Raw genomic sequence first — 25,258 nt, forward strand, 5'->3', positions numbered from 1 at the left:
CAGTTCTGTTTTACACACTTGTGTGACCTCCAGCACCATTTTCGGACAGGGGCTCACATTGCTTCCTCCCATCGTTGCCAGATTTTGCCAGCTTTATTGGGGCATCCCCTTGCTCTATATACTCTCTGCTCAATGATAGCGCATAATTGTACATCTGCAGTCCATTGTTCTACCAACGGCACTTCTGCAGCACCCCATAGTTTTGCAATGTTCCTCTCGATTACTGCAGTGGCTGTTGACAGACATCGTTTTTCGTATCGGGACAAATCCTCCTCCCCCTCCATTCCCAGCAACAACATCTTGGGGTCCCTAGGGATCGTTTGGCCCAGGACCTTTGACAGAATTTCACAGCATTGTTGCCAGTAGATTTGTATATGTGGGCAGTCCCATAATATGTGAAAGAACGTGTCCTCCGCATTACCACACCGCAGGCAGTTGGGTTCAGCTATCTTGCCCCAGTGGTACAATGCCACTCTCGGATAGTATACCCTGTGTAGAATCTTTAATTGAATCAAGCATAGTCCGGCTGAGATGGCCACCTCACGTGGGTACATTAGGGCCTTGATCCAGTCTTCTGGCACAATAGCTCCTAGGTCCCTTTCTCATGTGGTTTTTCAGACTCAGTAATTCAGGTGTGGCAAAGGAGGTGATGGCAGCGTACATAATCGTGGTGACTTGTGTTAATTCGTTCTACGACTATATTCCTTTCTACTGGGGTGCACTCTGGCATATTAGCCAGGGCAGGTAGGTGGTGTTGTAGGGCATGTCTGAGTTGTGTGTAGTGGTATCTTTCAGTTGATGGGAGGTTAAATGTCATCATTAGATCCTCAAAGGTTTTGGGGGTCCCATTTGCTATTATGTCCCCCACTTTCCGCACGTCGCACTCCATCAGGCTGGCCATCGGGTGAGTTTAATTACTTCAGGGAGGTTGCTGTTCTCCGATAGTGGTTGTATCGGTGTGATCTTCTTTTCCCATCCAAGAAAGGCATGTATCTCTGCCCAAATTTTGGATGTCTGTGACGACCTATCTTTATGAAGTATCGGGTGTGGTTTTAAGTATAGTTTCAGCGCCGGGGTTGCACGTATGTGTGGTAGGGTTGCATCATCATGCAGTGCATCGTTAACCACTGCCAGCTGGCTGGCCCAGTAGTATGTCTGTAGCTGTGGGAGACCAATACCACCCTCCCATATAGATCTCTGGAGCGTTCGGAGTGCTATTCTTGGGTGCCCACCACTCCATAGGAGTTTCCTGACTGTGCAGTCTATTGTCTGAAATGTCTTTGTGGGTATGTGTATTGGGGCATTCTGCAAGACGTATAGAAAGCGGGGGAGCGCCATCATCTTAAATAGGGCTGCCCCTCCTAATAGAGTCAGTGGGAGAGACATCCAGTGCTGCACGTCTTGTGCAAATCTTCCCATAATGGGGTGGAGGTTATTGGCTGTGTATTTGTTAAGGTCGCGCGAGACATCGTAAATATCTACCAGTCAGGTTTCAGGCAGGGATATGGCACCAAGACCTCCCTCTTAGATCTCAAGTCACGTTTACTTGATAATATGAATAAAGGACTGGCAACTCTTCTCGTGTCCCTGGATCTGTTTGCAGCTTTTGATTTGGTTGATCACCCCATTTTGGTAAATAGAATGGCCGAGGTGGCTAATTTCTCCCCTTTCGCTGCATCATGGATTAACTCCTTCTTGGCCAATAGATAAACTAGAGTCTGCATTGGGCAGTCAGAGGCGGATCCAATTCCAGTTCTCTTTGGGGTCCCGCAGGGCGCCAGTACTTCCCCCTGCCTCTATAACATCTACACAGCTCCCTTCTTTAAGATACTCGAGGAATAAGGTATTTCATTTTCTAACTGCGCTGATGACACCCAGATTTTGTTGAAACTAACGGGCATTCATTTACAGGATGAACTAGAGCTTAACAGAATTTTCTCCCTTATTGAAAATTGGATGATGGCCAACAACCTTGCGTTAAACAAAAGTAAAACCGGGCTCATGATCGTGGGCAACACAAACTACCTTGCCAAACTGGATTCTATGTTTAAATCATTTAGGCTAGGCCTAGTTGATACTTCTCCCCAACCTAAATTAAAAATATTTGGTGTCGTTCTGGACCAAACCCTCAACATGAGAGCTCACGTTAGTAGTGTCATCTCCGCCTCTACCTACTACTTACTAAGACCTTTTATCTCGCAGGCAAATGCCGAGACTGTAGCAAGAGCCATAGTTGTGGTGAAGATCATATTATAGTGGTTTCTGTTTTGCCATGTAGTTTCACGCCGTGGCCTTGACTATGATTTGGTTGGTTTACAAGTCTGTGTACCCCACGTTGGCTGGGGGTGCATGAAAGGGGGAAGCAGTTGGCTTTTGTTATTTCTCCGTTCACGCAGGGGCTTGTATTGGCGCTATTGGTTTCCTTGTAGGTCAGCATACACACTATCCCTCTTGTGTCAGTGTTTTGGAGTGAACTGATGTGAGGAGGCTGTCTTTTATTCTTGTATTCTTGTTCTCTCCCCTGCATATAGTATGTGGCAGGTCAATTGTCTGTTTCGCTGGGAGCGTTATGATTCTTGAGGGGGGGTCCTCAGCAACCCGGTGTGGTGCTCTCCAGAATCGAGTGTGCCGCCTGGCGCTTTGCACAGTAGAGGAGCCAGCCGGATTGTGCAAGTTTCAGTATGATCCTATTGCCCCCCCATACTGGGCTCTGATCTTCTCGGTGGCATATTATAGGGGGTGGGGGCAGGGTACTTGTGTAGCTCTGGGTTGTGAACCCCCAGTGCACCCTCTTTAGCATGTTTATATATGCCGTGTCCAACCCTTTGGTGATTTTCCCACTGGTTTCCCGACTGTCTCGCTGCACGTGGTGTGCCTATTCTATCCGGTTCTAGTTCCAGGTGAAGGCCTGGGGCTCGCCGCTCTTCCGCGGTATGTTAGCTGCTGGTCTGAGTGGGGCCCGCGCGCTTTGTTGGCTGGCATGTACTCATTTTTGGCCGTTTCTGTGGTGGCCGGATGGTTGCCCCCCTCCTCTGGAGCCGCTCCAGGGTCCCGTGGCCACCTGTTGCGCCTCAGCTCGGGGCTCCGCGCACTCTGCAGGCTCCTCACAGTCACTGGTTGTCTGCGCTGCGGTCTTGCCCAGGTTCCAACAGAGGCTGCTCATGTTGGCGGGTCAGTGTGGTCTACACACCAGGTGGCATACAGTGCACTACGTGCTGCTGTGGGTGCCCTTTCTTGTCCCACCACCACCTCCTGTCACGCGGGCCGGTCGTTGACCATGCCGCCGCAGTCTCGCAGTTTGACAGCTGGTGTGCTTCGGTAGGTTTAGTGTCAGTTGCGTTCACTCGTATTGCATTGGGTGCATTTCGTAGCCGGCGGCCATCTTGGCTGTATGTTCCGCGCACCGCCACGGGATCTTCAGACGATCAGGTTGCTGCTTGTGGGTCGCTTCCAGCCCACACGTTAGGGCAATCTGTGCTCCAACGTTTACGCCACCAGTGAAGTTGTTTATAGCACACAACAACACGGATATGGGCTCTTTTCGCAGGATATTCGCAACGGCAGCAGGAGCCCCGGGGGACTCGCGTCTGCATTGCTCTGTAGCTGGCCATGCCACCTTGACCCACTTTTTGAACAGGACGACCTCACTGATATTTTAGATACGTTACACCAGGAGGAACTATTCTTCCTTTCTATGTAGCTTTACAAAGGAGAGTTGATGCCAATTGGGAGACGGCAGAATTACAGCAGTGAACAAAAAGCTGACCAGCAAGTACAGGGCGTCAAGCAGTGACCCTTACTATCTAACAAAGCATCCAACTCCCGTAACTTTGGTAGTTGCGTCTGCCACTTCTACATCCAAACAAAATGCATACCCAACCAACTCACAACCCCCCCCTCCCCCCCCCTTACAGAGATGACAAGCATTATGACTCTTTGGTTAGGAAGGTTTTCTATGCAGGGGGAGTATGGCCCTTAAATTGCCAAATGCCACGTGTCCACTGGCCAAGTTCACTTTCACCTTTATGGGATTGCATAACAGTGACGGCTGAAGGCTGAACATATTCCCGGAGGCGAAGAACGAGACTGCTTCTTAAACATTTTCAAAGTTGGGAAAGCAGCAATGTGCGAATCCCTCCAGATTGGTCTCGACTGTGCTGATAGTACCAGCAGGGCTATGGCGGCTAGCACTGTAATGCACAGATTTGCCTGGTTGAGAAAGTCTGGTTTTGCTCCAGATGTGCAGTCTACACTTCTTAACATACCCTTTGATGGCACACATTTATTTGGCAGCAAGGCTGACGAAAGCCTGGAGAAGCTGCAGACCTCCAAAGCTGCAGCCAAATCCGTTGGCGCTCCAATCCGACAGCCACAACCATCTCGCCCCACTGGTAAAGCTTGGAGGGGGCAGGTTTTTTCGCTATTACTCAGTTGGAAGACGGAGATGACTGTAAAGAGGTCAGAGAAGATTCCCCCATGGTGGACAGGGGAAGAGGTGCTAAGACTGCCCAGGCACCGGCTGCTTTACCCTCAGCCACTGCATCAGCCACCTCAAAACCTCTGAGGCCTTACTCCACAAAACTCCGGTGGGAGGCAGACTCTCACAACATCTGAAAGAATGGCAGGGTATTACTTCAGATGCATTGGCATTGGAAACAGTTCCCCAGGGTTACTGCCTTCCCTTTAAAAAGGCTTCAGGATCATCCACCAGGGAACAGCTCTTTCAAAGTTCCATGGTCAGATCTTTATGCAGGAAATGTTGAGCCTGTAGGAGAAAGGTGCTATAGAACCGGTACCTGTAGTGGAGAGGAACAAGGGTTGGTACTCCACTTATTTCTAATCCCCAAGAAGGACGGAGGATTGAGACCCATCTTGGACTTAAGAGACTTGAACAAGTTCCTCGGGAAGGACACGTTCAAGATGGTTACCCTTTCTCAGATCCTTCAGGCCCTCCAGCATCAGGACTTGATGGTATCATTGGCCCTTCAGGATGCTTGCTTTCATGTGCCAATCCATCACAGGCACAGAAAATACCTGAGGTTAGCTGTTGGCAGTTCTCAATATCAGTTTTGAGTTCTGCCGTTTGGGTGGACCTCCACCCGAGGGTTTTCACCAAGTTGATGGCGTGGTGGCAGTCGGTCTCAAGGGGGGGGGGGGGGTGATTCACGTCAACCCCTACCTGGATGATTGGCTGATCAGAGCACGTTCTCCTGAACAGGCCCTGGAACATCTCAGCTCCACCTGTCACTCCCTTCACAAACTGGGCTTCTCACTCAACTTCAAGAAGTCCCACATGATACCATCTCAAGGGCTCCAATTCATCGGAGCTGTCCTAGACGCTTCCTTGGGAAAAGCATTGCCCCCCGAGGTGAGGGCTCAAGATGGTCAGCAAATTCCTGAGTGTCCAGTGTCTTCCGCCCTCCGATTTATGAATTTTTATGTTTAATTTTTTGTTGTTTTTTTTAGGTTGCTTGGCCTCCTGGTATCCTGCATTTTCCTGGTGCCAGAGGCCTGCCTGAGAAGGAGCTCCTTTCAATGGGCCCTCAGGACTCAATGGTCTCATTTATCAGGCAGGAGGTCCTTCAGGTTCAGAGCAGTCGCGCAGGACCTTTTGTGGTGGGCCTGCAAGGACAACATTTTGAAAGGAGAACCTTTTTGGCAACCATGGCAGGAGATAAAAGTAGTGACGGATGCCTCACTCATGCGGTGGGAAGCCCACGCCAACGATCTGACAATCAGTGGTCGTTGGTCTCCATCGGAGTCCAAGCTACACATCAACCTTTTGGCGCTGAGGGCAATCAGAGCAGCGATGAAGGACTTTCTGCCCTCTGTACGGGGAAAGAATGTCCTGATAATGACGATTGGCCATGTACTATGTCAACAAGAGAGAAGGCGTAGGGTCACTACCACTGTTCAGAGAAGCAATGCAGCTCTGGTTCTGGGCAATTCAAGGAGGAATCTCTCTATCAGAAGTTCACCTAACCGGAGAGGAGAGTATGGCAGCGGACGCTCTCAGCAGGCAGAGCACAGTCTCGAATGGGTGGAAACTAGCTCAGGAAGTCCTTCAAGAGATCTTTAACCTTTGGGGAACCCCGCATTTGTATTGGACTGGGAGTTTCTGCTCCTGTACGTGATTCCTCTGGTCCCCGGCAATCCTCGTGTGATCAGGAGGTTGAGAAAGTTTGGGAAATCCATGATCCTAATTGCTCTGGATTGGGCCAGGAGGACGTGGTACCCAGACCTTCTGGACATGTCCAACTGCCCTCCAATATGTCTTCCACAAAGAGAGGACCTTCTCTCACGAGAGGAGGTTCCGTTCTCCACCGAGAGATCAAGACTCTCGACCTTCATGCATGGTTTCTGAGAGGTTGAAATTTAAGGATTGGGATGTCCCGGAAAACGTAATGGAGATTTTGCTTTCTGCCGTTGGAACAAACTCTGCAGCTGGTGCAGGGATAAATATGTGGACCCTTTTACATGCAGTACACCTATGGTGTTATCATTCTTGTTACACCTGGCCAAACTGGGGTTCCAGGTTGGTACAATTAAAGGATATCTGGCAGCGCTATCTATTTTCAAGCTCTCCTCTGAAGGGGTATCTTCTTCAAGATTCCACTGGTTATACAGTTTTTGAAAGGGTTGACAAAGGTTTTTCCTTTGCCCCTTTCAATTCCCGGTATGGGATCTCAAGCTAGTTCTGAAATTCCTAATGTGCGCTCCATTCGAGCTTATCCACTCTTGTCCTTTAAGATTGTTAACCTCAAAGACCATCCTTTTAGTGGCTCTTACATCAGCCCTTAGGGTGAGTGAACCTCAATCCTTGTCCTGCAAGCCTCCTTACACAGTCTTCTTTAAAGGTCCTTAAGGTTAAACCTACCTCTCTACCGTTTATTGTGTCTGAGTTTTTTAACTCAAAAAATCATACTATCTTCTTTCTATCCCCCACCTCCTCATGGAAAGGAAGGGGAGAGGCTAAACAGGCTTGACCAAAGATGTGCACTTAGTTTCTACCTTTCCAGAATGTCTAAATTAAGACAAGATGATTAACTTTTTGTTGGTTACACAGACCATATGTGGGTATGGCATCTCAAAGCAAACTTCTCAAAGCAAACTTAATCTAGCTGGATCATCCTAAGAATTCTGGAATGCTACAGATTAGCTGTAAAATATCCTCCTGAGGGCCTCAGAGCACATTCGACCAGGGACATGGCTACTTCCTGTGCCTTACAGAGGGGCGTACACATTCAGGATATATATGTGGCTGCAACATAGTCCTCAGTCCAACCTTTTACCAAACATTATGGCCTGGACTCTTCCTCAGGCGAGGAAGGTATTTTTGATAAGGTAGTATTACATTCTGTCCACACAGACCAATAAGTAACTCCTAAATTCTAATTGGAAATTGGAAATTCTGACTCCCTCCTTCAAAAGAACATAATGCTGCTTTGGGAATCTATCATAAAATCAGTAATATGTGGGAGGACACAATCCATTTGAAGAACAAGTTACTTACCATGGTAACGTTCTTTCGACTTGTTTTCCTCCCACGTATTCCACATCGCCCCTCCAAGCCTACCACGGAGTAGAATTTCCATGGCATTGCAGCTTATGCTCTTTCTGGATGAGTAGCTGTCGAGCGTTGGATAAACCAATACACGTAAAAAACAGAACTTGTTCAATGTCATGCCGGCAGGGATTGCTCGCGCACCCTACCTTTTTTTGTGTGATGTCAATAAAAACAAAGTTTAAAAAAAATAAAAAAAACAGAACTGAAGCCAACGGTTGCTGCGCGTGCTATATACCATTAATGATGTCGGCACTGAGAAGGAGGCCCTCGATCAAGTTGACAGGCATCGACGCGCAGCGCCCCTGCTGATTTTTTGTTATCCGGAGCAGTTAAAGCTGGATATGGAGATATCATAAGATAAGGAATACATGGGAGGAACATCCAGTCGAAAGTACGTTACCATGGGTAAGGAACTTGTTCTTCTGCTACTAGTATGCTGTGATCTGATCACTTTCCACTTGGGGCTATTTTCTTTGCCAATCTTTTCTCTCCTTTGCGTGTTTCTGGAATTTCTTTGCTGATTTGGATTTATTCTCTGCCAAGTTGTTGCCTGCACCAGTTGCTGTAAGCATTCAGTTTTACCCAGCTGAGACTGCAGTATGTTACACTTTTTCAGGTGAGATGACATTTTGCACCCATTACCATTATTTTGTTATCCATATTTTTCTTACCTTTGCATATATGTGTCTATTGTGCACGATGGTGGAGTATGTAGTCGCAAATAAAATGGGTTACTCTACAAAAATATGATATTCTGATAATTCCTGCCATTCTGTGCTGAAAATGTCACTATTTGTACTTTTGAGATTCAATTTAGTACTCTGATTCTTAAAACTTTAATTTTATTGCAGGTTATAAGTTTGTTGAAGAATGCTTATCAGTACAATGAGGAAGAAGGACAATTCCTTTGTGAAAGGTACCATGCAAAACTCCTTCTTGAGTCGTTTGATCCTTCTACAGTAAATATTGATGATCTACGGATCCTGCACTGGGAAGAAGCTATTGAAGAAACCAGGCATTCCGCTACTTGTAAAAATATGGCAGCAGAGTGCTATTACCTTTGGAAATCGACAAGACTGCAGCATTTAAAGCTAACTGAGGAAACTAGGTGCCTGCTCACTGACCTGCGGAAAATTGCGAAATTGCTTCTGTTGACTAATGGTGAAAAGCATGTGCAGTGGGAGAAAATTGAGGCTTGTGCCTGTCGGTCATACTTTGATGCCATTGTTGTGGGTGGAGAGCACAGAGAAGAGAAGCCATCACCTTCTATATTTCGTTACTGTTGTGATTTGCTTGGAGTGCAACCTCAAGACTGTGTGATGGTTGGTGACAATCTAGACACAGATATTCAGGGAGGGCTCAATGCTGGCTTAAAAGCAACAATCTGGGTCAATAAAGCAGCACCTGTGGGAAGAAAAGAAAATCTGGTTCCTCTGCCGGACTTCACCATCCATTCTGTACTAGACCTACCTAACATCCTCACCTAACTGAGGTTGGGCATTTATAGTGCTATCGATGATGTTTCAAGCTTGGAGTTTGTGTGAGATATGTATGACAAAAATCACAAATTGTCAAAGAGTCCATTTAATCGGTTGATTTATTAGTGGTTTCAAAAGAGGAAAGGATAATGTTAATGAACTGTTGTTTAGGGCATATGGTCATCAAAATGATCAGATAAATTGATAAGAAAATGTTCTTGTTTTTCAGCTTTAGGGCACGTTTCTAACTTCAGTAATATTTATAAATATTTAATTAAGATCATGATAAGACCTATAGAAAAAGTTGAATGCAAAGTCATCACATTTTGAATGTCTGTCTTTGTATTTGCTTTTTGGAGTGGAAATGTTTGGGTCAAATTGAGACATGAAAAGTGGATGGTGGGAGGAAGTGGGGAGAAATTCAGTGTTGAAGAAATCGCCAATCACATGTTCTGAATAAGGTAGATTGTTAACGGTCTTTCATAACAGCAAAGCAGAGAAAAACAAATAGCATATAGTGTCAGGACAGATTTCCACAGACAATCCAACCCGAACATGCCCCTCCCATAACAGAGCAGTTCTTATACCCTTTTGAATACATTGAAACCAGTTTCAGGGTTGTACACCAAGGTGCTCGTTAGAGCATTCGCAATCAGTACACTTTCAGCTTCCTGCTTATCACCACAACTTCAAAGAGTAATCATAAGTCTTTCACTTCTCCTGGCCCTGTACAGTATAGCCCAAATGCTATTCTGGTCCTAAAGTGGGAGGACGGTGGGCGAAAAGATACTGCTATAACTAAGGGTGTCCTGCCACTTAAGAATTCTACATACATCAATCCTACATGTTATCTTATTTGTTGGTGCGAGGTGTTTAATTCCCTCCTAAGCTTCAAATACTATTAGTCAAGACATACATAAGAAATTCTGACTGTCTGGGAGTTTTAGAATTGCCATGTTTTATTTCTTTTGTAACATTTTTAGAACAGTAACGTGACCATTTCTTAAGATGCTGTATTTTAGACAAAAAACAATTATTTGAACATATACGTGGTAAAAAAAAAAACATGTAAGTGAATTTGGAAAACTGGAAAGGTTATTGCAAATCTTCTTCATGGTACATTGACATAAACATATGAAACCAAAATAATGCATACACCCATTTCCGATTTAAAGTTACTGTTTGGCCTCCTAATTTTAGGCTTTTCACAACCAGGACATCAATACAGCATCAAGAAAAACAATGTTCAAACATATTAGACAGTGTTTATCCTGCAGTGCCTTTGTTTTGACAAATCGTGTTCAAAAGTAACCAATCCTGGGTTGATGTCTCTAGTAATTAGCTGCAGTTGTGGTTAGGAGCTAGAACTGGTGTAGCTTATCCGTGACGGTTCGGCAAAGTATGTTGTTGCCTTCATCTGCGATTCTGCAGCTGGGTCATATTTAAAAAGATTTGCTGCAACTTTATCTAGCTTCGAGTACAAAGCAATGAGTAACATGGAACGAGAATTTCTCGCGTATGTGTGTGCCAAAAGGAAACCCTTGTATATGTGCAAGTGGTTCACAGTTTCAAAATGGTGTTGATCATCGAACCAGGCCAGTGCGATGTAAGCCAGTGCAACGTTATATTGGCCTGGTTTATATTGGTTTGATTAATAAAGCAGCATTCTGATTTGAAATGAAGAAACGGAACATATTGTATAACCTGCATTTTCATTCTTTTTCCACCAGAAGCCACCCTTATGAGATCATCTCATTAGCCTCAACCCTCTAATATTTCTTGGTGAGCAATTAGGAGCAACATTCAGGGAACCACAAGAGTTCCAGTAGCTTTCTTTTGCAAGTCCGAGAATAGATACTTAGCCAGGAGAAATAGAAAGTATGCTCCTGCTAGGAGCATAAAAATCAATACCACTCTATGTAAGATTGAGGCTCGCAGGCCTTGCAAATTTTTTACGATTGTACTAGTCCTGCAGGTCGAGTGCCTTCATTTTATACACAACCTAAAAGAAATGCAGTAGCCCCAAAATTAGTGGTGACAAAAAATATTCATATACACATTCCCACGACCTGCACCAACACACTTCTAGTGTTTGAAGGCCCACCTACATTTGATTGCAGGAGAACTTTTGGCAAAGAGGTGTAGGGAAAAGTGTTCAGAAATGTCTCTTGCTCCTCTCATCTCTCTTCCACCCTCACTTCTTCACTCTCGCTCACTTTCTCTAGTTCACTCCCTTTGTCTCTCTTGCTCTATCACTGTTTTTCTTCTTCTCTTTCTGTCTCTGTCGCCCCCTGCTTTTCTCCCCGTACTTGTTCCCCTCTCTCTCTCTATTTCACAGACTCTTGTGTCATGTCTGTCAGGGACTGACGGCCAAATACAAATAGCACTTTCCTCCACTTCTGTGTCCTTAGACTGCACACACACACACACACACACACACTCACACACTCGCGCTCTCACACTCTCACACACACACTTGGAAAAAACACACACTGTTGGTCAAGTGATTCCCAAAAGTAAACTTTTAACCACATGCCCTTCAGCAGAATAAAAATACATGCACGTGTGATGGTGGAAGGACTACCGAAAAGGCAAGTGCATTTGTGTTTCACAGAAGAGTGTGCGAATTTCTGAGGCAGACCATCACCCTTTCTATTGTGCCTGGTCTCCCCTTCTGGAAACCCAGCAGAAGGTAATGAGCACAACTGCCTGAGATCTTAATGGTGCTCGGCAGGAGCTTTTCAATTGATATTTTTGCCTTTCTACTTCCCAAACAGATGTGGGATGGTAGAAATGTAATTCTCAGTGAAGGCCCATTAACGCTTAGTTCAAATAATGATCGTAGAGAAAGGGAAAAGTGGGTAGAGAACCGGCATCAGTGTGCCAAACATAACTATGTGTCTAGGATGCATTCAGCACATCACCTCCATAGGGGATCTGCAGTGAGTCCATTGAGCCCCCAGCCAGAGGCTCATACAACTAGTATATACCTTACGTAAACCATGGACATGTAAAGGGAGAACTGCAGCCCCAAAGATGCAAGGAGCAAGTTGCTGAACTCCCTTCTTGCATTGCCCCGCATACAAAGTTGTGAACAACAACTTGTCGAACAGGTGCATGCCTGGCCACCAAGTCTGACAGCCTTAACATAAAAGAGCTGAGTGGCCTTACACCACTCTGTCAAGATTCCCCCTTACCGTATGGTAAGATTCCTCAGTGGGCTAACGTGCCTTCTGGAGAACCCAGGGCCTACCTTGCCGACCGCAGATTCCAATCTTGACGCTTGACAACTCAGCCTTTTATCTTTACGAGATGGTTAAAAGGTGAACACATGAGTGAGGGTAATAATGACCCCTATTACGCACATAGCAAGGCTGTGCTAGGTTTAGGATCATAATTATGCATTAGGAAGACCGATGAAAAAGACCTTCATGATGAGCTCAAATTCGATACTCGAATTAGATAATACACACCATGGTATTGGTGTTACTAGCATGGTGTAGGACACGTCGCAACCAATTTTACCAAGTACCTGTATCTAAAAAATATTACAAATGGACCAATTTGTAATGATTACTAGTTGCCCTCAATTGCAATTACATGACACATGTGTGGGTGAGCAACTCTTTTTCTAACTTGACCATTTGGTGAATTGGAATCTTTCATTAATTCTGAAGAAATTGCAATATTTATGGTGATGGATTGTTTCCAACCTATTAATTGAATCTTTAACAGTAAATTGAATAGCATAGCAGGAAAGACATATAGTTAACAGAGATTTATACCCCTTTTTTCTCTTTATTATTTTTCTTTATTATTTTAATGTGTTTATTTTATTTGCTCCCAAACTCTTCTCAACTTCTGTAAATTGCCAAAATTGGGATACGAAATGATAATATTGATGAACTTATATTTGTTTATTATTGTTTCATTACTGTATTTGGTACAATTGTTTAATTAAAAAAAAAAGTCATTATATGAATTGACTGTATATAGCAAATCCTTGAACAATCAGAATGTCGAAACACGTGTCGGCAACAGTGAAACAGTCAAGCAATTAATACATTGCAATTACAACAATCTTGTACAAAGAAATGACTCATAGATTTTTGAGTGTTGGAATCATTGGACAAGCGCACAAACGTGCAAGTGTATTTGAATGTATTATTAACCAATAGGGATTTAGAGGGTTAATCTCTACATTCACAGGTGTGCAGATATCCAACGCATTGATTATCTCATTTAATAGCTCAGTACATAAGCGCTTCTACTATCCATACTTACCCCACCCTACTTTATCTTGTTATTTTTATGGATAGACGAAGCCAGGAAATCTCTGGAAAGCATTCAAAAAAGGTTAAAAAAAAAATAATATAAAATGGCAAAATATCTGTTGGATAGGGAGGAAGATCGTGCAGCATTGTTAGCATCCAGAGGGAGCACAAGCAACCAATTTAGAACAGGTACAATCACATCTGAAAATGTGCTACAAATATTCTTAAGACTGGAGAGATTTTTAAATAAATAAATATTGGGAGAAGGCATCAATGATCAACTATATTGAAAATGATCAAATCCCCACGTAGCTAGATAGAATCCAACAATGAAACCCAAACTAGTTCAATAACATCTGATTCAAATTCAATGAATACAGGCAATGAGTCTACCAGTCGTGGGAAAGTTTTTTGGAGAAATTAAAAGATACAAGATAGACAATCTACAAACCAATTCCAAACCAGTAAGATTTCGGACACCTTTTGTAACAAGGTTTCTGAGGCTTGTGGAATCTGCTTAGATCACATGCTGTGCATAGGCCAACATCTAGTGGAAGCTGCGGAGTATTAGTTTGTTTTTCGAAACTCGAAAATGGGTGTCGACACAGGGTGTGCCAGTAATACTATCCCTATTGTGACGTCGACCTTCGACACTCGACGCCGACGGAGAAGAAAAACAACCGTCGAGAGCTGCATGACGGAATTGGGCCTCGGAAGGCCACTGGCTTCGGCCCGGGCCTTGAAAGGCCTCTGGTCTTGGCCCTGCAAGTAGGGAGAGTGGGAGGTGGTACATACTCCACACTCTAACTATATTAGGCATTTCTTATATATTCCTACACACACTAGCCCGCTGCCACAGGGTGCGTATGGAGGGTACCCCTTTCCAAATCTGCCCCAAGTGCAACCGCGAGTACCCTTGGGTTGACAGACATGCCACGTGTAACCTCTGCTTGCTGAGGGACCACCCCGAGGCCAACTGCAGAGCGTGTAGTCGGTTTAAACCGAAAACCGTTAAGGACCGTTCGACCAAACGTTGGGCCCACCACGCCAGTCAACAAGAGGCCATGGCAGCGGAGGGCGCCTTCAGCGATGGCAGCGACACCATGCTTTCGGACGGCGAGGGCAATGTGGTGTCGAGAGACTGCCAAGTGCAAGTCCGTGACCTCGGAAGGTTGTCCGGCAGGGCAGCTTTAGGGAAAACCCCCGGCGACACGAGCGCTACCCACAGCACTTCCACCAAACACGCGAAGTCCCACCGAGACTCGACGCGCACGTCGAGTTCTCAGAAAGAGGCACACAGAGAACGGTCCACCGAATCGATGTCCTCTGGGCGTTCTCGATCTGGATCGCCGCATGACTCCAGGCAGCCATCCACTGTTGCCAAAAGTGCCTCGCTCCCTAAGGTAACGGAGGTTCGATCGTCGGAAGACGAAGCCGACCTCTATCCCCAGGCCGCACTCCAGGAGGCGGCGTCAGCAGACCGTGTGACGGTTGTTCCCGAGTCCCGACCTCCACACTCTAGAGATAGGAACACTATCCCCGAACCTCGACGCCAGACGTCAAAAAGCTCCGAAGGGGCGAAAACACAGGGAAAACATTCTTCCACCCACGGGGAGGGGGGAATACAACAAAAGAAGCATTCTCAACCTTCTTCTACACCACAGAAGTAGTCGGACAGGTCACAGTCTTCTACTCCACAAAAACAGACAGACAAGTCTCAGCCTTCTGTCATTTTACCCAAGATCCCTGCACAAGGCCATAGGTCCAGTCAAGATAAAACAGGCAAACTTTCCCAGGAAAGAGTAATTCCCAGCTCTAAGGAATGGTCTAGTGACAACATAGACAGAGTTCTATGCAAAGAATCCTGAGCACTTCCTCTCCTATACCCCTGACGGGGCTACACCCTCAGGCTCTAGGGACTCGATACCCCCAGGTAAGAAGTCGCGGGTTGAAACACCAACACAAGGTCGGTCTTCGGACCCTTTCTGTATACAGGCCTACTCTCAATATAATGAGTATCCACTTTTTATTGAGGATCCAGATTTGGGCACGTTGGGAGACCAAACTAGGACGGGCTACTATGGGGATGACGAGGACCAAGGGGAGGACGAGGACGACCCAGAAACTTACAGGGTAGACTCCCCAGTAGACAAAGAACCCCCGGTTACCAACTCCCCTGTCGACAACCAACCTCTCTTGAAGGAAGTTTTGTCCAGAGCGGCAGAACACTTCCACATTGACACCCAGAGAGCACAGGAAGAGAGGGACTTCGCCGAAGAATTAGTGGGAGAAAGGAGACCTGTTGCCCAGGCCATCCCTATCCTCAAATCTATACAAAGGAGAATAGACCCTTCCCTTGTAAATCCTAACCTCACCAGGGCGGTAAACCCCAGGATCGAAAAACTATTCAGGACAGCCCAATCAGACCTGCTGTACATAAGGGGGCATCTTAAACCGGACTCCCTGGTAGTGACAAACACCTGAAAGAGGGCGGGAACGCCCCTATCATCGTCTGAAGCTCCTCCCGACAAGGAGAGCAAAAAGATTTATGGTTTGGGTAGGAAAGTAGCCTCCACTTCCGCCTACCAGGCAAGGATTGCCAACTCCACCACCCTACTGGCGAGTTACAACTGCCACCAGTGGGAAGAAGTTGTGGCACTCATCGACTCCGCCTCAGAGCCCTTAAAAAGCCAGTTGGCAAGGGTTGCGTCGGAGGGAAGAGCCGTGTCCGGTTGCATCTTAAAAGCAACCTTTGATGCCGCGGATAACGCCAGCAGATTGATAGCAGAGAGCACTGTTATCAAAAGACATGCTTGGTTAAGGCAATCTGGGTTCAAACCCGAGACCCAAGCATCGTTAATAGACAAACCGGTGGAGCCTGATCTACTGTTTGGCAAGGCGGTAGAGGATGCGCTAAAAAATGCCAAGGATGAGTACGAGACTCTTAAATCCCTGGGCCAATTAACCAACAAAACCCCGAATGAAAGGGGGAATGGCAATTTTCATCGCCCACACGGCCAAAATTCCCAGAGAGGCTCCAACTATTCCCAGGGCCAGGGTACACCATGGAACAACAACCAGCAGTCTACCCAGGGTTATGGCAGGGGTAACAAAAGAGGTCGTGGTAAGGGTAGAGGCAGCCCCAGTACAGGCGGCAGCACGCCTCCCCCCAAAACAGTGACGTTCCGTTCAGGGTCCCTTCTCATGCATCCACATTAGGGGGACGCATTTCCAACTTCACCCAAGCTTGGGAAGGGATCACATCAGACAGATGGGTGCTGTCCACAGTATCCGCAGGATACTGCATAGAACTGTTGGAGCGCCCCCGAAACCACCCTCCACGACAAAAAGTACACTCATTAGACCACCAGCAGATCCTCCTCGAAGAGATCGCCAATCTTCTAGCAAAGGACGCGATAGAACTCGTCCCAGGACAGCAGGTAAACAAGGGTATTTATTCAACTTACTTCCTTGTGCCAAAAAAAGATTTGACAATGCGCCCAGTATTGGATTTAGGGCCTGCAAACAAGTATGTCAAGCCCCAAAAGTTTCGCATGACTACTCTCCAAGAGGTAATCCCCCTCCTAAAAAAGGGGGATTACATGGCAAGATTGGACGTGAAAGATGCCTATTTTCATATTTTCATGTTCCCAGCGCACAGAAGATACTTGCGCTTCAAGGTGGACAGTCAGCACTACCAATTCAAGGTACTGCTCTTCGGGATACCCTCGGCTCCAAGGGTATTCACCAAGGTACTGGTGGTGGCGGCGGCACACCTACGCAGGGAGGCAATCCCAGTGTACCCTTACCTGGACAACTGGCTCATCACGGGGGAGACCCCAGTAATTTGCAGAACAAACATTCAAAGAACGATCGACCTCCTCTTCAAATTAGGTTTCTCCATAAACGAGAAAAAGTCAAGTCTGGTGCCAAGCGCCTCCAAACAGTTCCTAAGAGCTGTCCTAAACACACAAGAGGGGTTGGCCTTTCCATCAGAGGAAAGAATTCGGAATATATTGCTGCAAATTCCGCAATATCAGGTCGGTCGCCAGATAACGGTACGCAAAGCAATGAGTTTGCTGGGCATGATGGCGTCATGTGTTTACCTGGTCCCCCACACGCGCTTGCGCATGCATCCCATGCAGGAATGGTTGGCGAAACAGTGGTCTCAGGCAAGTGGTCAGTGGGACGATCTAGTGGTCGTTTCACCAACACTGGTACAAAGCCTTCACTAGTGGACAAGAGAAAATCTGTCCAAGGGGAAACCCTTTTACGATCCCGAGATACAGGCGGTGGTCACAACGGATGGATGCATGTCAGGGTGGGGTGCACACCATCTCCACCACACAGCTCAGGGTCTCTGGTCTCACTCGGTGGCCAAGAATCATATCAACCTGTTGGAGCTTCTGGCAGTATTCAGAGTGCTCCAAGCGTTCGAGCCCTACCTATTGAACCTGTCAGTGCAGATCCGGACGGACAGCACTACAGCCATGTTTGACCTGAACAAGCAAGGGGGGACTCGTTCGCCAAATCTGTCCAAGCTTGCCCAGAAAATTTGGATATGGGCACTCAGACGGAACATCTTCCTGTCATCACAACATGTTCCAGTGGATCTCAATTCTCTGGCGGACGCCTTGAGCAGAGATCCCCTCCCAGAGAAACACGAATGGTGTCTACACAGAGAAATCGTAGAAGATATCTTCTCTCAGTGGGGTTTCCCCACTATAGACCTATTTTTCACAAGCGAAAACAGACAGTGCCCAGGATTCGCATCCAGGTTCCCCCAGCCAGGCTCCCAGGGGGAACGCCCTGTGGATGAACTGGTCAGGGATGTTTGCGTACAATTTTCCACCAACACCTCTAATCAAGAAGGTGGTCAACAAGATGAACAGAGAATCGATGACGCTCGTCCTAGTTGCTCCCATGTGGGCGAGACAACCGTGGTTCCCACACTTATGCAGACTAGCGGTGTGCGAACCCATCAAACTCCCGGGCTGGCACAACCTACTGTCCCAACACCAAGGTCAGAAAGTGCATCCTCAACCCAACTCAATGAAGCTGGCAGCATGGCTCCTGAGGTCATAGAGTTTGGACATCTCAATTTACCACAGAGATGTATGGACATCCTAAGAGAATCTAGGAAGCCAAACACGAGGCACTGCTACTTTGACAAATGGAAAATATTCGTTATCTGGTGCCAGAATAAGCAAATCAACCCAGTTGATTGCACTCCTTCCACAATTGTCACATACATGCTCCACCTGCTGGACGCAGGGTTAGTTTTTAATTCACTGAAGGTACACCTGGCAGCTCTGTCAGCATACACCACCTCCCATAACAAGGTTTTGTGGTGGAAAGTTCCAGTGGTTAAAGCCTTCATGGAAGGAGTAAAGAGACTTCACCCTCCAATTTCTAACCCAGCACCAGGATGGGACCTTAATGTGGTGCTACCTAAACTCATGGGCCCCCCTTTCGAGCCCATGCATAAAAGTAGTCTCAAACACCTGACTTATAAAACGGCCTTCTTAGTAGCAATTACAGCTATAAGAAGGGTCAGTGAAATTCAGGCTCTGTCAGTGCAGGATCCTTTCTTTACGGTTCATAAAGATAAACTGGTTTTACGTACACACCCTGTGTTCTAACCAAAGTTTATTTCTAAAATTCACGTGAACCAGTCCATCGAGCTTCCGGCTTTCTTCCAAGACCCTCAAAGCTCGGCTGAGGTGAAACTACACACTCTAGATGTGCGTAGGGCCGTCCTATACTATGTAAACAAAACCAGACCGCTAAGGAAAACAGACCAACTGTTTGTCACCGTAGCAACAGGCAAAGAGGGAGCTCGCGTCTCTAAAGGTGCCATCTCTAAGTGGATTGTTAACTGTATCCAGCTGTGTTACTCCCTTTCTGAAAAAACGTTGCCTTTCACGCCAAGAGCCCACTCTACAAGAGGCATTGGGGCCACTCTGGCTTTCATCGCAAATGTACCCCTTGACACCATTTGCAAAGCAGCTAATTGGAGCTCTATTCACACCTTTACTCAGCACTTCTACATTGACACCCATTCCAAGACAGATACTCAAGTGGGACAAGCAGTTCTAAGACATTTATTTGCTCATGACCCTTCTCACATCCCACCTCCTTCTTCTAACACTGCTCGCTAATCTATGCACAGCATGTGATCTAAGCTGATTCCACAAACCTCAGAAGGGATTCATTACTCACCGTAATCGTATTTCTGATGCTTTTATCTGCTTAGATTCACATGCGACGCACCCTTCCTCCCCTCTGAGAGAAGGCGCATGGATGCTTGTTGTCTTATCTATCTATCTGCTTGGATTATCTGTACTCGCGCTACTCCTCGTGCTACCTCATGTCAGAAAAAATACAATCTGAGGGTCCTAAACGAGTGAGGGATAATGGGGAAAGTGGACGTCACACTAGGGATAGTATTACTGGCACGCCCTGTGTCGACGCCCATTTTCGAGTTTCGAAAAAAACAAACAGTAATACTCTGCAGCTTCCACTAGATGTCAGCCTATGCACAGCATGTGAATCTAAGCAGATACAAGCATCAGAAATACAATTACGGTGAGTAATGTATTCCATATCAATACCAACAACATCAGGCGGCGAAGACGAGGAAGACGGAGCAACAGGTGGAAATTTAAATCAAACACAAAGAATGACGGGAACTCGAAAACAAACATTAAAAAACCCAAGCAGAACTTAATAATTAATTTATCTGAAATAGTTCTTACAACAGCAGAGGAATCTGTGCTCAACAGAGGTTTCTCATTTGCCCCAACTACTAAAGCGAATTTCATTTATTTCCAGATAGGCCTTTACAAGTTTATTAGAAAACATGGTTGAAAAACTTCTTTCATCAGAGTACGTATGTTTGAAACACCAGAACAGGTTACACCATCTAGTAGTTTAACTATTTCAGATATAGAGAACACATATCTCCTTTTATCCTCGGAAAATGAATCCGAAAAAACACGGGATCAGATTTGTGAGTAATTGGGTATACATCCGAAAAAATATAGAAATGGAAGAACTCAAACCTAGGTCTAAATTTAGCCCACGAATGACTACTGAAAGTGTTATAGAAACATTTCATAAAGCAGTGGTTGATGATATTCATGGGCATATGGATAGAACTAAACCTTAATACAGGAGACATAACCTAGACTTTGAAGAGAATGAAGCCTTACAAAATCTAGCAAGCACTGATACATTGGTAATTAAAGAGGCAGACAAAGGTGGAGCTGTCATGATCCTCAATAGAAATGATTATATTCAAATGGGACTTTTACATTTAGCAACACCTGGATGTTACAGAAAGCTAACATCTAATCCTAAGTAGTGAAACATATGACAGAACTTATTTCTAAATGGCATAGCAAAGGACTATTGGCCAATCTTGAGAGAGCTTTTCTTAATATAAAAGATCCTGGTATACATTTTCTCCCCAAAATTCACAAAATAATTGACAAATTGCAAGACGTTAGACCAATAGTTATCAGGATTGGCTGGGCCACGGAAGGCTTATCTTCATAGATAGATACTCAAATAAAACAACAAGTGGATCAACTAGCCTCTTACATCAGAGCCTCGACACATGTCTTGCAGATTTTAGCCACCATCATTTGGAAACCTTATTATATATTAGGAACCCTGGATGGAAAAGCATTATACACCTCAATAGACCATGGATTGGCAATCAGAGTGATAGATTTCACTTATGCACAATTTTCTGCATCTAACAGGCAACACATAGAAATGGGCAAGGAATTGTGATGGTTCACATTGAATAATAACTTTATTTGACCAGAATTATTATCTACAGACCAAGGGGGTAGCGATGGGTGCAAAATATGCCCCATCACTAGCAAACTTATTCATGGGACATTATCAACACACCCATGTTGCGTACAATTTGAGCTTCAAACACCAAATCATCATGTGGAAACGATTCATAGATATTATTATAATCTGGAAAGGAACTTCAGATACTTTTCAACAATTCTTAATGACACTAGCTTTGAATTGGAATTCACAGGACACGGTGACAAAACGAATATAGATTTTCTCGACTTCAACATATATATTTAAGATGGCAAAATTGAAATAAAAACTTTCAAAGGAAGTCAACTCCACCCTTTTTGCTTCAAGCTGCCACACAAAATCCACTATTTGCAATATCCCCACTGGAGAATGTTCACTTGCTCGCAGTAACTAGTTTAATAACTAAAGACTTTGAGTAAGAATGTGTTGTGTTAAGCGAGAGATTTAATGCAAGAGGATATAGCAAAGAATGCATTTCTGCAGCATGCAGTAAGGTCAGAAAAATGATAGAAATGACATGTTAAAACCGAAATTGTCAACAAAGACTGAAGAGTATGGTCAGGTGAGTTTAGTCACCAGATTTTCAGAAGACCGCAATCTGTTATTTAAAATAGTGAACAAACACTGGCATCTTTTAAGGATGGATAATGACTGAATTGAGTATATAGAAAGCAAATTAAGTCCCTCCTTCCTTAAACACATTTTGGGGACGTGTACATCGATGAATCCACGCACTCAAGTTTTTTTTTACAAATGTGGTAATTGCAGTAGGTGCAAGTATGCACATTCAGATACCAGGAAATAATGATGGTATGGCTATCCCCATTTTTTCACCGTATTCATTGCAGAACCAAACATGTGGTGTATGCGATTATCTGTGTGTGCAGCAAAATCTAGGTCTGGAGTACAATCCGGGAGTTACAGATTTGTATACGTGAACATTTGGCAAGTTTGAAATCACAAGACATTAGACTACTTTTGTCAAACAATTGGCAGGAATGTCATAAAATGTGTAACAAAGACCATATCCCCTTTATTGGATTAAGTAAACTACAAAGTAGTACCCCGGGGGAGATCAGAACCTGATGTTGAGACGGGCAGAATCTAAAATGATTTGTAAATTGCGATGTGTTTAAAACGGTTCAAATTGTGACCATGAGATGAATGTTTTCTTATGAAGAAGGAACATGTATTTGAATTCTGTGAAGTGCTACCACTGTACTCAGTTTTGATAATGTTCAAATTGTAATATTTAGAACTATCTGTGAGAACATGAGATGAATGTTCTTGCGTGAAGGAGTAACATGTATTTGAATTTTGTAAAGTGTTAACAGTAGATTCAGTCTAGGCATACACCTAATTGTAATATTTAGAACTACCTTTGGGGACTGTGTGATACAAGGTTTTGCTGTACAAAACCTGGAAAAAGATCAGTTGCTCACCCAAACCGTGTGATGATTACTATTGAATTTTCACTTACTGATTTGAATACTAGAACATTTAAAATTAACACCAAAAATGCGACTACGCACAATAAAAAGGGAATTTCTATAGAAAGTGGGATAGAAACATTGCTATGTATTCTGAAAACTTTAATCACATAATGTGAAGGAAAACTCACACACAGCATATTGTATACTATACATTGTAATTTATTCTTAATTTATTGATGTATATAATAAGACCAATAGGTTTCATGAGGAACTTCACAAACAACATTCAGGGACAATTTGTATGCGCTGCCAAAACTTCCAACTGCGAGTGAAGATAGACTTGGACTCACACACATGCCGTGTCATGATGTTGTGAATCCAAACTGAGTTTAGATACATCAAAAGATCTAACAGTATTAATATAAAACATGAGGAGCATTAGGTTTAACGTTTAAAAATGTCGCATCTGCTGCCGTAACTTCCAAATGGAAATGAAGACAGACTTGAAATTATACACATCATGCAGTATCAGGATGATGTGGACCCTAATTGAGTTAGAGTTTATTGACACATACAACAAGACTAATACTGATCATGATGAGCATTAGAGCAAATATTTAAAATGTTGCACTTGCTGCCATAACTTCCAACTGTAAGTGAAGACAGACCTGCGGGCACACACGTCATGCTGCATCATGATGATGCGATTATAAAATCACACTCAAACTGGCGATTGCAGGATACTGCTAGGTGAAAGGCTGCTACCTGAACAGTACTACACTCAGTTTTGGGAGGATTGCAACATTATTAAGGTAAGACATGCACTAGTATTTGGGTATCCAGACCATAAAACGGTAAACTATTATCAGCTATTATGTCAAAATATTTTATTTATATATTTTACTTATACATAGACGCTGATGGAGATCAATGGGACAATTAATACAATCAACTTGATGCAACAAGACTTATGCATCAAGACTTATGTTTATACCTTCTTACGATTTGAACATTAGGTGAGAACAACTAAAATGCTTTGCAATATAATTAATTCAATATAAATCTTTATTTATTGGACCACTCTTACTCAAGAATTGATTATACAAAATTAAGAACCTATATAATTCATTAGGAAGACAGATGAAAAAGACATTCATGGTGAGTTGAAATTAGATACTCTAATTGGATAGTACACCAAATGGTATTGGTGTTACTAACACGGTGTGGCACACATCACAACCAATTTTACCAAGTACATGTATCTAAAAATATTTCAAACCGAACAATTTGTAATTATTATTAGTTGCCCTAAATGGCAATTACAACACACATGTGGGTGAGCTACTCTTCTAACTCGACGATTTGGTGAATTGCAATCTTTCATTGATTATGAAGAAATTGGAATATTTATGGTGATGTATTGTTTCCAACATATTAATTGAAACTTTAACAATAAATTGAATAGCAGAGTAGGAAAGATATAGAATTGTTTAATTTAAAATAAATTAATTCTGTGAATTGACTGTATATAGCAAAGTCTTCAAAACGACCAGAATGTCGAAACACATGTCGGCAACAGTGAAACAGTCAATCAATTAATAAATTGTAATTACAATAATTTTGTATAAAGAAATTATGAATCTATTTTGGAGTGTTAAAGTCATTGCACAAGCGCACAAGCACACACGTGTATTTGAATGTATCATAATTATGCACTGGCTGCTGAGAATCACAGGTCTTTGGCGGGAAAAGGTTTAAGCTGCTTAAGTAATAAACGACTTAATTTAGAAGAAGCAAGGCAGCGGCAGCAGATCAACTTCGGAACTCTGCGGTGTGTTTTAGCTGGAATAATTATTGCATATGAGAGTACAGGCATAGCCAATCACTGCAAGCCATAGGATGTGGGTGGGTTAGTAGGGAGGTAGGCTCTTGAGACAAGCTTGACTCTCAAGGGAGGTGCTTAAGGAAGGTGCCGGCCAGGATTGAGGTGCATTGGCAGAGATCTGTGTGGCTGCCTGGTGCAAAAGCAGGGGCCTTTAAAGGTTAGGATTGACGTGTGATGACAGGGCCACATTGCATGCTAACACTGGAATATCAGGGAGTTGTATAGTTAAGAATGGAATTACATCAGCAAAGCTATATATGGATCCCAGTGCTGCAATAGCTGAATGTGACTTCAGGATTGAGATACATCAGCAGAGGTGTATCGTTAACAGTCCTGTAATTGGAGGGGATGCTGCAAGTTTAGATCGAGGTTCAGTGGTAGAGCTGTGTGTGGGTCGTAGTACTGGAATAGGAGGGGCAAATGTAGGCCAGGTATGAGGTGCATTGGCAGAGTTGCATGTATGTGCGAATAATAGGGGTGATACATGCCAGGATTGATCTACTTTGGCATATCTACATATATGTAGCAGCATATGTTCTTGGTCAGGGCTCAAGTTCATCAAGAGTTGTGTGCAGATAACATTAGGGGGTGAGGTGCAGTGGTAGTGCTGGGTAAAAGGCCCAGTATTGGAATAGCAGGATACGTGACAAGTCAGGGTTGAGGGTCATGTCCATGTGGAGATGCACTGGCAGAGTTGTGTGTGTCACAGTAATAGTGGGATGGGGGATGCTGCATACCATGAGTGTTTTGCATTGTCACAACTTGTAACAGCC

At 44.3% G+C, this 25,258-nt stretch overlaps 1 protein-coding gene across 1 annotated transcript in view; it reads left to right on the top strand.

Moving 5' to 3' along the window:
* NANP (N-acetylneuraminic acid phosphatase) overlaps positions 1-24,244 on the top strand; it is a 173,932-nt gene extending 149,688 nt beyond the window's left edge. The window contains exon 3 of the mRNA XM_069607791.1: positions 8,419-24,244. Coding sequence (XP_069463892.1) covers positions 8,419-9,054 — 636 coding nt within the window. The 3' untranslated portion in view covers positions 9,055-24,244. The remainder of the gene's footprint in view (positions 1-8,418) is intronic.
* Positions 24,245-25,258: the final 1,014 nt, after the last annotated feature.

Source organism: Ambystoma mexicanum, chromosome 4q, assembly GCF_040938575.1.
Source record: "Ambystoma mexicanum isolate Mex_15411 chromosome 4q, UKY_AmexF1_1, whole genome shotgun sequence".
In the NCBI taxonomy this organism is placed as follows: Eukaryota; Metazoa; Chordata; class Amphibia; order Caudata; family Ambystomatidae; genus Ambystoma; species Ambystoma mexicanum.